The sequence below is a fragment of the Manis javanica genome, chromosome 12, assembly GCF_040802235.1.
Source record: "Manis javanica isolate MJ-LG chromosome 12, MJ_LKY, whole genome shotgun sequence".
Lineage (NCBI taxonomy): Eukaryota > Metazoa > Chordata > Mammalia > Pholidota > Manidae > Manis > Manis javanica.
The window spans coordinates 41,288,897-41,302,956 of NC_133167.1; the positions used below are offsets into that span (position 1 = coordinate 41,288,897).

Below are 14,060 nucleotides of genomic sequence, written 5' to 3' on the forward strand. Positions count from 1 at the left end.
TGAAAATGACAGCCTTTGTTTATCTTACTCCAGATAGTAAGAGTAAAGAGCTGAAACATGCCTTGTAATAAGACCAACTGCCTTGGAAAATTTTACTTGCCTCAGAGCCTACAGAAGTAGTCTATATAAATTGATAATTGGCAGCTACAACCTGAAGCAGTTCTACTTCATGTGGAGGATAATTTTAAGCATAATATAAAACCCTCTTGATGAAACAAAAACCAAGCACTCAAGTACCAATTATCAATCACTTATTATATGACAGGTGCTATATTCAGCAATTCACATGCATTATTAAATTACATCCTCCAAAACTCTATGAGGAAACTGAAGACTAGAAAAATCACGTAAGTACCTCGCCCATTATTACATCATAGTCAGAAGTGGCAAAACTGAGATTTGAACTCAGATCTGACTCCAGAGCCTGGGTTCCCAAACGCTATGCAATTCTAATCAAGTTAAAAAACAAAAGGTTTCATCGACTCAGAAGTGTATAGGAGCATATGTTATAATTATTATAACATGGCAAAGATTCATACTCTGAAAAATAAATTTATCAAACAAATAAAACTATAAGCCTGATCTAATATTGTTCCACAACAAAGAGTATCTGACGTCCTTCAGGGCATTTGGTTTGTGTCTGGTTTTCCTTAATCTTTAATGATGGGCAAATCTAATGCATTATGTAAGGCCATTTTTTTTCTCAAGAGATGTAGATACCTCTTAAGAATTTGATGAAAATGCATTAACTTTTCAGGCTACTGAGTTGCATTTTAGTGCACTGAGGCAGCAAATTAGTGTACTATGTGCAAAAGTGGTAGTGACCTAAAAACTAAATATTTGATATGAGCCGTTGCATTCTCTGGGGGGAAAAAAAATAATGGATTAACTCTCTTAGTAGTCCTTAGCTTCCTAAAAAGCAGAAGAAATCTCCTGTGGCCTGGAAACAGCCTCTGTTTCTTGCCAGCTATGTCTGTAGCTCTTTAATAGTTCATTTGATTAGATCTTGGGGCTCCCAAAGCTAAGGGTTAGAGTTTGATCCCTACAGAGGCCACCTAAATTTAGAGAACAAAAAGCTCTATTCTCTGCTCCAAGACCTTACCCCAAATCCCTGCCAGGTGTCTGCCCTCCGGTCAAAATCAGACACTGGCAAAGGGGTGCAAACCTATCACAGTATTGGGAAACAAAAAAATGAGCACCCCTTCATTATGGTGCTCTTCCTTTGCATGTGCTCACAATATTCTAATTTATAGAGAATATATACTACACTTTTTACTTTTATTACTGGAAATCTGAGGAAAACTCAAGTGTTGCATTGCCGCCAGTCATAAAAGCCATTATCTTCTTATGCTAACTTCAGAGATTTCCCTACTAGATGACATTGTCCTCTTGGTAATAAACAATTAAGAAACACATCTGAGTGATATTAATCTTTAGAACAGGAAATAATAATAATCAGTCAAAAACTGAGCATAATTTTCCTATTAATAAAGTATATTAAATTATTTAAAAATAATTCCATGTGCAGTATAACATTATACTAAATATGATTTTCAACATGTGCTGAGAATTTAGTCAGGAAAACAAGTTTCTCAAATTATAGTTGAAAATCTTTTACTGGTATCACAATCTTAATTTTATTTCCTTTTAATTCAGGTCTTCCCAATTTATATTTCCCTAATTACAAAGCACTGAAAATAATTTAATACAACAAATAAAATTCTTTTTACTTCAAATCTTTGCATAAATAATATAAAATCACTTTAATTCTTTTGAGGAAGTAACATTTCAGCTTTTAAGGTATGAAGTGTAAATTAAGATTTACTTTTTTAAATGTTAGCTTAAGAGTTTCACATATAAAGGTTATTAATAAGATTAAAGTGTAGTTTACATTACTGTTAACATAGACTTTAATTTTCCAAATGTCATATATATTTTTAATTATTTGTAGATCTATTTCTTTGTGAAGTAGTCAAATGAATTAGCTCACCCTTGACTGTAACAAAATACTGTTTGGTGACTTGTGACAGACAGGGTTTTAACCTCTGACAGCGAGATTCATTGTGGAGCAAGAGCCAATCGTAGATCCTGACGACACTTGTCTCATCAAAGTTGGAATATAAAAAGCCACTTGGAATACAGTATAAAAGATTCACTGGTGTGGCGAGTTGTCTCTCAGCCTGCACAGGCATTAAAATTTTGCTTGGCATTACTCAAAACCAAAAGAAAAATAAAAGGAAGGAATAAGAACAAGAAAAAGATTGTATTGACTTTAAAATCATGCAAAAACTGCAAATCTATGTTTATATTTACCTGTTTATGCTGATTGTTGCTGGTCCAGTGGATCTAAATGAAAACACCGAGCAGAAAGAAACTGTGGAAAAAGAAGGGCTGTGTAATGCATGTACTTGGAGACAAAACACTAAATCTTCAAGAATAGAAGCCATAAAGATTCAAATCCTCAGTAAACTTCGCCTGGAAACAGCTCCTAACATCAGCAAAGATGCTGTAAGACAACTTTTGCCCAAAGCGCCCCCACTCCGGGAACTGATTGATCAGTACGACGTCCAGAGAGATGACAGCAGTGAGGGCTCTCTGGAAGACGACGACTACCACGCCACGACAGAAACGATCATTACTATGCCCACAGAGTGTAAGTAGAACTGCTAGTGTATATCGATTCTGCTGACTGTTGTTCTAGTGTTTATGAGAAACATATCTACTTTCAGGCTCTTTTAACAAGCTGCTAGCTTTTATGTAAGTAGGAAGGAAGAGTTTCTTTTTCCCAGGATTTCACGAGAAATTACTAGCAAGACTGAAATCTGCTGCGCAATTTGTTTCCGTAGAGAGCTAAAAAGCTGAAAAATAAATAAAATGCTTGCATGGGATTAATGTTATTTAGTTTAATAAGCATTCACAGCTTAATACCACCAGTGTAACAACTGAGAGATACTGCAAGCAATGTTAAAAACTTAACATGAAATTTCATAATTGCATTTGGTTGCCTGAAGTATGGATTTGCACAACAAGGTTTTTTTCACTAATAACAGAGAAAGAAAGAAATTTGTAGATGTTTAGGCCTATCCGAACATTTGCTGGACCCTAGGATAACTTCTGTTATTCAAAACTTTCTCATAGTATTTTTAGGTTCTTCACAAATTAAAATATTTAATTTTGAAAGCTATTACTCTGGAAAGTCTGAACAAATATTTTCAAACATTTAGTGTATCAGTAAGAGCAATGATGAAGTAAACATAGCATAATGATAATCATGAGCAAATTATCAAAAAATACCTAAGAAATAAACATTTTAATCAAGTAGGTTATAACTCACAAAGTACCTTAACCATGGCACTATTGTTGAGAGTACCCAGTCTGCATGTTTCTAGGCAGGCACATTGCTTAATAACCTTCTAAAATATTATTTCAGTCTTGATGGGACTTAGTCTTCATGGGAGGAAGGAATATTACCTGTAATATCTATATTGCTTTTGAAAAATAATGTACTTTATACTATTCCTTTTGCAGTCAGTCCAAAACTATACTCAAGGAGAGGGAGACGGGCTCCTTAACAGAGAAGGCATGACAAGGAGGGTTTTGTGCCATGTGTCTGTGTCTGTGATCTTGCTTTACATAGTGCTTTATACGCTTGGAACTGGATTTGAAATAGTTTCAAAATATTGTTTTCCTTATTGAGCAAGCAGGCTATAATGTAACAAGTAATTTTTCCTGAAGGCTCTGCTATCAGACAGTTCTGGAGTAGATTTGCCTTATTTATAAATAATCTTGGAAAACCAAAAGGAAATAAATTGCAGGGCTTCTGTTTGTAATGACAGCCTGACCCTAAAGATAGCATTTTCTAACTTTTGAGAAAGCCAAAATCTGACATTTAAATGTTTTGTACTAATTACCTACTTAATTTTGTTTCTTTAAAAGTCTATTGCAGAGCTAAAACATAACAGCTGTACTATATTTTCTAATTCCCAAGGCTCAGTTATTTGCTCAGCATGTCTTGTCCCCAGGTAATTCAGCACTGGGGGAAGGGTTCCTTCTTCCAGACTGATTGGTACAGCTGCTCAGTAAGTGTAACTACTCAGATTCCCAAAGAATTCTAAGTGGATGTTCTTCCACCGTGTCTCCTGTTCTTTCTATCATCATCATCATTTTAAAATTTCATCTACTGTTCATTACATCACAGAATTTCCTAAGTCCACAGTTCTCTGTAAAGGATAGATTCTTCATAAGCAGCTAAAAAATATGTATCTAAAAAATTCTGAAATGCCATAGTAATTATCTTATTTGCTATTTTTCTGAATTATGAATGAGATTCTACATAGTTTTTCACTTTAAAAAACTAAAAATGCATTCATTATTCCAATGGAAAAAATGCTCACCAATTAATATAAAGGAGTTTGTTCATTTCTTATGAGAAAACACTTCAATAACTCTTTCTCTGTTTTTACTCTTTTATAGCTGACCTTCTAGTGCAAGTGGAAGGAAAACCCAAATGTTGCTTCTTTAAATTTAGCTCTAAAATACAATACAATAAAGTAGTAAAGGCCCAACTGTGGATATATCTGAGACCTGTCAAGACTCCTACAACAGTGTTTGTGCAAATCCTGAGACTCATCAAACCCATGAAAGACGGTACAAGGTACACTGGAATCCGATCTCTGAAACTTGACATGAACCCAGGCACTGGTATTTGGCAGAGCATTGATGTGAAGACAGTGTTGCAAAATTGGCTCAAACAACCTGAATCCAACTTAGGCATTGAAATCAAAGCTTTAGATGAGAATGGTCATGATCTTGCTGTAACCTTCCCAGGACCAGGAGAAGATGGGCTGGTAAGTGATAACTGAAAATAACATTCTAACAACCTTATTATGTTTTTATTCATAATGTGTGTGAATAATAGAGGCAATTAACTACCAATTTCCCATGCTCATAAGCCAGACAAAGGTATCTTACCTCAATGGTAGCCCTGTACCCAATAAAAGGTGTCCAATTTCATACGCTATGAAACAACCACTTGATACTTTTACTTCGCATGATGATTTAAAAAAAAGTTATGCCATAGTCCTTAACTTCTTAGGGAGTTCATTGAAATACAAAATACTTCAATGACATGCTACATGATTATATAAGTAAAAGTATTAAATTTTTATAGTGGATTCTAGTACATACCCAACAAATTAAAACTTTTTTTCCCCCAGAAGAGTGCCAAATGTCTTGAAATTTTTTTGGCTTAATAAAGCGGAAAAAAAGCTTTAAAACTTATACTTAAAAAGCTTTTATTTATAGCAATTAACAAAGTATAATATTACTAGGCTTATATTTTTTTAAATAGGCTGTATTTAAGGCCCCTGATGATAAATATGTTCATTATTTTGGAAGCTATTGATGCACTGATGTATATGTAGATTAGATAACTTTGTGAATTGCTCCTACTAAAATTTAAATTTCCAGGTTAGTTATTTCCTTTGCCATTTACCTTATTTCTGAGCTGCCTTACCATTCTTGTATGAGAGTTTATTTAGATAATGCCAACTAATTTAATATTTGGCCAAGCAGACAATAATGCCTTATATTTTATAAAAATTAATACAAACCATTTTACAACCTAGTATAAATTTAGAATTATTTGCTCTCTGGCTTACCTATGCTTCTGTCTCATTTTCAAAAACGTATCTAATGTGGCCATATTTTTTACTTTCATCTATTGACATAATTGACAACAGAAGATTATACTTGCAAACAATAAATGTTATCTTTTTAGTCTTTAAGTGGTCTTGGTTATAAAGAACATGTAAGTCAGATTAACTTTAAATGAAAACATGTTCTTTAAAAGATTATGCAATTTTCCAATCTATTTTTCTACATCAATCTATTTAAAACAATCTATTTGCTACATCAAATATTATTGACTTCCAAAATAGTGTTTTTTTAATAATCTTAAATAACAATAACCATCAAGTCTGTTTTGATTTTGATATAGGATAAAAGCTATTATTAATTATTTAAGAAAGTATTTTTTTCTATAGGTAGCATTTTAAATGATCATAGTAGTGTGACAGAGGTTTCAATTATTATTGAATTACACAGTTTTTCTGTGTAAAAGGAAATAAAGTCTCAAATGCATTAAAAGATTGGGGCAAGGGAAGGACTAGCAAATCATTGTTAAAAAGTCTGAAGAGAGGTATTTTCAGTGAAAGACTATCAGAAATATTATTGTATCTTCTTCTGAATCTGTCCCACCCTCTTTTAGAGCTTTTTTTTTCTAACCCAGTATACATACTACCGCTTTCATCATCCTACCTTCTTTTTTTCTGTTACAATCCACATAGTGCTGGGAGGTAACTACATTGCTCTGTCATTAATATCCAAGTTGCTCTGAGTAAACATCTGGGAACAGAGGATGGATGAGTATACCTGTCCCTCCAGGAGTCATCAGACATATTTAGCCACATATTTAATTAATAAGCATGAAGAAAGTGAGCAATTCTCTTTCTTCCCTCCTGGCCTCCCCACAACCCCCTTTCTTCCCACAAATATTTTCAGAGCAACTATTATCTGCCAGGCATTTGGGTACCTAAACAGGGGAAAATAAAAATAAAAAATACATAGACCTGACCACAGGGAAATTTGTATTGCTGCTATGTTATTTTGAGCCATTAAGGGAAGAGTCAAGCCTGGTATAAGTTAAAATTCCTTAAAACTCTGCCTTTTAAAATTAATGTGATATATGCAAAATTCATTTCTTAATAATGATTTCTTGAGATAGGAAAGCATTTCAGGATCTATTACTATTACTGAGTGTTCTTTACTTTTCATACAGAACCCCTTTTTGGAAGTCAAGGTAACAGACACACCAAAAAGATCCAGAAGAGACTTTGGACTTGACTGTGATGAGCACTCCACAGAATCTCGATGTTGTCGTTATCCTCTAACTGTGGATTTTGAAGCTTTTGGATGGGATTGGATTATTGCACCCAAAAGATACAAGGCGAATTACTGCTCTGGAGAGTGTGAATTTGTATTTTTACAAAAATATCCTCATACACATCTTGTACACCAAGCAAACCCCAGAGGTTCAGCAGGCCCCTGCTGTACTCCCACAAAGATGTCTCCAATTAATATGTTATATTTTAATGGCAAAGAACAAATAATATATGGGAAAATTCCAGCCATGGTAGTAGATCGCTGTGGATGCTCATGAGATTTATATTTGGTTTATAACTTCCCAAAACATGGAAGACCTTCCCCTCAATAATTTTGAAACTGTGAAATTATGTACCATAGGCTTTAAGCCTAGAGTATGCTACAGTCACTTAAGCACAAGCTACAGTATATGAACAAAGAGAATATAAGCAATGGTTGGTATTTAACCATCAAAAGAAATCATACAATAAAAAGCTTTATGATTTCCAGAGTTTTTGAACTAGGAGATCAAATTGCATCTATGTTCATATATATTACAACATAAATGAAAGCAGTTCTTGTGTTCTGGTGAATTAAAGGAGTATGCCTTAAAGTCTTTCTTTACAGTTTCATTTAATATTTACAGAAAATTCTATATATATATCAGTAAAACACAGGATTGTTATATTCCATCATTTGAATCATCCTTAAACACTTGAATTTATATTGTATGATAGCATACTTGGTAAGATGAAACTCCTCAAGAACAAGGGTGGTGTACCACATGCAAATTTCCATTCCTATTATGACTGGTACAGTACACTAACAACCCATGCCAATGGTGCTAATACAACAGGCCAAGGGCCTGATGCTATCAGGTTCATCAAAGAAAAAATGTTCAGTAATATAATAACTTCTCCATTCTTCAGGTGCATTTTCATATACCTCCAAATGGGGAGTGGATTTTAAGGAAAGAAGAACCATTTTTTCTAGAGGTCAGCAATCAATTCTGTAGCATACATGGAGAAACTGCATTATCTTAAAGACAGCCAGAAAGTATTCATTTTTTATCAAAATTTCAAAATTGCAGCCTGCCTTTGCAACATTGCAGTTTTTATGATAAAACAATGGAAGTGACTGATTCTATCAATATTGTATAGAAAGATTTTGAAACAATTGCATTTATATAATATGTATACAATATTGTTTTGTAAATAAGTGTCTCCTTTTTTATTTACTTTGGTATATTTTTACAGTAAGGATATTTCAAATTAAGTATTAAGGCAAAAAGACACATCATGTATAACAGAAAATCAACTGCTTATATTTCAGAGTAAATTAGCAGATTAGTGGTCTTAAAACTCCATATTCTAATGGTTAAATGATTATATTACAATCATTTTATATTTTTTTATGTTATTAACACCCACTTATGGATTCATGATGGCTGTATAATGTGAATGTGAAATTTTAATGCTTTACTGTCATTGTATTCAAATCTCAACGTTCCATTATTTTAATACTTATATTATTAAGCATACCAAATGATTTAACTCTATTATCTGAAATGTGGAATAAACTGATATCTTAACAAGAATTGTTAATTCTATTTTATAGTTTAATAATGAATATATTTCTGCACATATTTACTTTTTTGTAAATTAGAATTTTGTTAATCAAATTCATTGCACTTATAATTAAGTGAAATTATTTCTTACATCTAACATGTAGAACAATATAAATTAAAGTGTTTTCATCTTTTCTGAAAGACACAATAGTCTTGTTATAATGATTAATTCTGGATTTTTGATTTGTAGTTTATTATAAAAGTCGAACGGTTTACTACAAAAGTTTGGTTTAGTAATTTTAGGTCTGCTACTTGAGTTCTCATGAGTGAAATTCTTATTAAATGGTTCTCATCAAGTTGCTTTAAACATGTGAAAGCAAGGACTAGATATATCTGTTTCATTTGTCTTTATCTTGACCTAAAAACTATTTATATGTTTTCATAGGTTCAATTTCCAAATGCATGGCAGTTGGCAAGGGTATATGGTCCTAGAGTTACAAGTTCTACTGAAGCCACGGGGGACACAGGGAAGCTATACCTTTTTCCTAGCACTTTATGATACAGGCATATTTAGGTGAGCTTTGGGGGCACCAATTCTCAAACTGAATTGAAAAATAATTATAAAGTGTCTAGAAATTCTTAAGAGCAACACTGTACATAAATGTTCTTGAAATAAACTCTCTTCTCCACTCCTCATCCATTTAGTAACAACTATAAAGCAGTGACTAAGTCTTGTGGGGGAGGTGATTAAAATTCTATCTAGTATTCCTAAATAATTTCTAGTTAATATAAGTGTAATTTTTAACCATCAAGGATATTACAGCAATTTACACCCATACAAAGTGTAGTATTTTTTCTAATGTTAATGCTGACATATTTAATATTAATAAGGCTGGAGCTGTAAGGGTGTTTCCCCTGTGGGGAAAGGAGCCAACCTTGGTAATACGGTGAGGCCACTTTTAGTTGCACAAACTACAACTTACTTCTTCCAGGTTGTGGACATACATGACTTAAAAGTCTAGGTCAGCAGGCCCATTAACATAGTTAGGCTCTGCAGTACAAATAACTGGGGACCTTGATCTCTATAGTGAGGAAGGAACACCCTCAGTTTCCAAGGACCCACTCAGGGAACTCCCCAGTCTTTATATACACACTCTAATCATGCAGCCTGGGGATCATATCACCAACCTCATGAAGGGGTTGGCCTTTTTGAAACCCACCTGAACATGAAAAATAGATCAGGACCAATCTCTTCGGTGATGACAGGACCTATGCATTTCTTTTACGTTGTTGTCTGTCTCAGAAATGGCAAAGGTACTCTGCCAATCTGTCTGTGGACAGGTCACTTTCATTTTTGGCACCCCAAGAATATTCATTTGTGATACATAATATTAATCCCTGAGATTTTCAGAAAACATCATGTGAAGTTCAATGCAGTTTATCAGTTTTAATATTCTGAATGTTTTTAATTACTTTCTATGCCTCCCCAAAACTTAGTTTAGTTCCAAAAAAGCCCAATAAAAATAAAAACAGAAAACCCTTTCAAACTCAACAGCTGTTTTTGCATTCAAGCTCATTTTTTCACTTCTGTATAGAACCATATTTTCTTAGAATTAGAAGGCAGTAATTTGACACTGACAGTAAGTAAATTAAAGCTCAATTATTCTGTCTGCAAAATGAAAACAAGTTTATTTCACTTTAAACTACAACACACACATTTTAGGATGTCAGTGACCCTTTTAAAATCTGTTAAAAACTAGGAAAATTCTCACTAGGAAAAATAGGAAAAACTAGGAAAAATAAAACTCACAATTTTGTATATAATTTCAGGGAATTTAGGACTTTCCTAGAACTCATTCATAGAGCTTAGTTTACAAATCCTTGGGAGGGATACTGAATTTTCCATCTTGCGATAAAAATTATTGTTTATGAAGTAACAAAATATATTTATTAAGGCCTTTTTCCCAGTTAGTTTTAGTCATTAAACAATTAAAGTGCTGGAAAAGGAAAATAAATACCAAATCAGCCTGGATGTCTTAACATGACAGAAAGCCTTACTATTTACCTAAACATTTTATGTTTCTTAAAGATGATCCAATCACCCACTGCAATTCTATAGTAGATTGAACTGGACTGAATAAAAAGCACTTCAAATTCATATTTTTTTCATGTGTCAAAAACAAATCCAAGAAATCATCCGGACTTCTGATGTCTGTGTGTCAGAATTAGCAAGGTATGAGATAATGATACTTACTGAGCACCAGATTTGTGCCAGACAAGCTAAGTATGGAGACATTATCATCCCCAGTTTACAGAAGAGAACTCTGAGGAACTAACTGGGGAATAGGACGTATCTTAGCCTCCAGCCTAGATTTGAACTAAGCACTATTTGATATAATGATTCATTGCTTTGGTTAATTCTTCACCAAACACTAGTGGAATACTGAAACTATATTTTTTAATGCTCGTATTTTGTAATATATCCTTATTTGGATTTGGCATTGGTTTTTGCATAAGGTTGTGTGGCTGTATTTTAGTGAGGGAAGGCAGAGTTGGTGTTAATGAGAAGGTGGATAAAGAGTAGGTGATTGGAAAAGCAGAGAAATGTACACACAGATATGGAAATGGGTCAGTGTCATAGGATATGAGAACCAGAGAACAACTCAGAGATCATCTAATTTACATATTACAGAATTGAGGTCTAAAGAGATAGTTGCCCAAAGTCATAATGTGAGTTGGTTCAAGAACTGAGACAAGCTCTCTTAAATGCCAGCATAGGATGGTTGGAGGGTCAGTGTGAGAACAATGATTGCAAAAGACAAAACGCAAGAGAGCTAAAACAACAAAAAAGCTCTGACTCATGGTTTGTTAGCTAGGAAAAGGCAATACTAGACACTAAATGTCCTTAGAATTATAACAATTTACATCTATTTAGCAAACCTTTTGTTACCCTGGAGATTTTCTTGGACAAAGAGATTCTCATGTGAAATCTATAGTAGTGTGTGACCGTAACTCTGGGGGAAAGGGCATTCCCAGCTGGGGCCTAGTCCCCTGTGAACGGCTGAAACTGAAGTAAGTCAAGGAAAAGGGTAAGCTGGAGAAAGGCTTTTATTCCTTATGGTTGCTACCCAGGCCTGGCTACACATGATTCCTCTGGCTGCAGCTCACGCTCTGCAGCCTCAGTGTACTCCCTACTTCCCGGCCCCCTCACCCCCCACCTGCCCCTTTTAGGAGGAAGTCCATGGGCGGGTCCTTGGTGACTGGCAGGTGCCGGACCAATTATGTATCAGGAACAGAGGGGAGGAGATAATGGTTGTTTTCTCTCCATCCTTGACCCTGAGGCTGTGGGAGGCTGCAGCAAACACCTATTGATATGAAAATGGCTAAGGCCATGCAGAAGATTCTGGAATACTGCCATTTACCCCACAGTGATTAAAACTACTACTTTATTGTAAATAGAAATAAAAATTAGAATAATATTAAGTTAATAATTAAGACTTCAAAGTGCTTTCACATTAATGATGTAGTTTTATCTTCACAATGTTCAAAGTTAATTATATTATTATTACAATACTGATTTCATAGAAGGAACCTAGGCTAAAAGAAATTAATCAAATTGCCCAAGGAAACATAGCATTATATTTGTATAATAATTATATAAAAAGCAATCTAAATCAGTTACATTTATATGGTCATTCATTCCAATAGTACTTATTAAAAAGTAGCATAAAATATCCACTTAAAATATCAATTGATCACTTTTTAGGGTAAGACACATGAATACTACCCCATAACATAACTAAGAAATTAAACCATAGGCTAAAATGTGATATGCAAGTCATGACTTGCTTGGCATGCAGCATACAGCGTTGAAATTTCATTTGCGTGGTCATTCAGTTCCAGTTTACACATTGCAAAACACATCAAAGTAAGCTATAGTTACTTTGGTCATCCCTGAGCAAGATGTCAAGCAATACAAAATGGTACTAAATTTAATTCATTCATGTCTTGATGGAATCTTTGCAGAGAAAGCCTTTGGAAAATGAGGACATTTTCATTACACAGCATGTATGGTTTATGGCAAGATTATCTTTGTTGCCATTTAAAACACTGGAGGAAATATTTACATATATTAACATATATTTTACTAGATTACCTATAAAAATACCTCAGTGAATATCACATCCTGTCAAGAACACAAGTTATTCTCGAATGTAAGATTTTACATATAAAGCTGCCTACTTTATCTGATAGGCATAAAATGTGTCTGTAATAATGACCTCCTAATAATCTGTTATAATATGGAATATGAAAGTTCACTTCAACTATGGTTTAACATCACACTAAACATTCTTGATACAGAAAAACATAGCTTGGCAATAAAGCAAAGACATACATGCTTAGTTTTCATTGCTTCCAATTTTGGATTAATATAAAAGAGAAAAGCTTTTATCAATATAATGCTATCATTTCTGCTCCACAATACGGATGATTTTTCATTAAACACATGCATATATTTATTTTCTTAAAAATTGCTTTAACAAAATTTTTTTTATTAGTTCTACATATACACTATAGGCAAAACGCTATTCACTGGAATTAACTTACAGAGATCTAAAACCTTCCTAGGTTCTGATCTTAAGGAAATCTGTTGGAAAGTTCTGAGAAGGGCCAACAGATAAATTTGATTCAATTAATCTTAAAGGTAACTTTAAATAAAAAATATAAGGAGATTAACCTACTAATTCACATTTTGTTTTTCTAATGATTCAAGATTACTAAGAAAACTCTTTTCCTATAAGTGTTAAGTTTTTTTTTTTCTAATGTTTTATGAAGAACCCTATTCAGAACAAAATTTGATTATCCGGTTTTGGCCATGGATCCTCCACAAGCCTTTCTCAGATCCGCTCCCACGGACACTAACGCCTACTAAGAAGCCAAACGTCTCTTGGCTTTATTCCCATGGAACTCAGAATTTTGGCATTCTCTACTAGCCAAAAACAAAACATGTCAATACAAGAACGTTTGCCTACATCATGACATCAGATCCTCATAGTGCTAAGACAGAATTCTGAAAGTGAAAATCAAGCATAAAACACCAATTTACTGAACATACTGAAGTGACTGTGGGAGACAATCCAAATTGTTACATGGAAACAATCAGGCAGTCACTGAGGCAACTGTTTGGCTTCAAGCTCCAAGAATATCTTCCTGAAAAGCTAAATACTTCTCAGCAACTCAAGCAATGGTGTGAGTTATGTGGCTGCCTGCACCCTGAGTAAAGAATTCTACTGAGGAACTGTATGATATCTTGGGTTCTGAACAAGGTCAGGTGCCATGGGATAGAAAATACAGCAAAAAAAAAAAAGCAGATAAAGGTAGTCATACCTGCTTGTCGATGTGCTTTGGCAACCAGTAAAATTGTCCCAAAGTGTAGAATCTACCAGGAACTGTTGTCTTATAGTGAACTATATCCATTACCACTCCAAGTAGACAGAATTCCAAGGCAGTTGCATAAGACTGATGAAAACCTAGTAAGGTTCCTATCTACTCACAGGCCAGGCTGCATCCT

The 14,060-nt window shown here is 34.0% G+C and overlaps 1 protein-coding gene and 1 long non-coding RNA gene across 2 annotated transcripts in view; one reads left to right on the forward strand and one right to left on the reverse strand.

Annotated features, from left to right (window-relative positions):
- LOC118971805 (uncharacterized) overlaps positions 1 to 2,425 on the reverse strand; it is a 21,973-nt gene extending 19,548 nt beyond the window's left edge. Inside the window, exons 1-2 of the long non-coding RNA XR_005060470.2 lie at positions 2,314 to 2,425; positions 1,991 to 2,212 (exon numbers count right to left, since the gene is read on the reverse strand). This is a non-coding gene — a long non-coding RNA (uncharacterized lncRNA). The remainder of the gene's footprint in view (positions 1 to 1,990; positions 2,213 to 2,313) is intronic.
- On the forward strand, positions 2,128 to 10,200 carry MSTN (myostatin). Its single transcript, XM_017642742.3, has 3 exons — positions 2,128 to 2,653; positions 4,474 to 4,847; positions 6,839 to 10,200. The coding sequence occupies exons 1-3, from the start codon at positions 2,281 to 2,283 to the stop codon at positions 7,217 to 7,219; spliced, it is 1,128 nt and encodes a 375-aa protein (XP_017498231.1). The 5' UTR covers positions 2,128 to 2,280; the 3' UTR covers positions 7,220 to 10,200.
- The last annotated feature ends 3,860 nt before the right edge of the window (positions 10,201 to 14,060 follow it).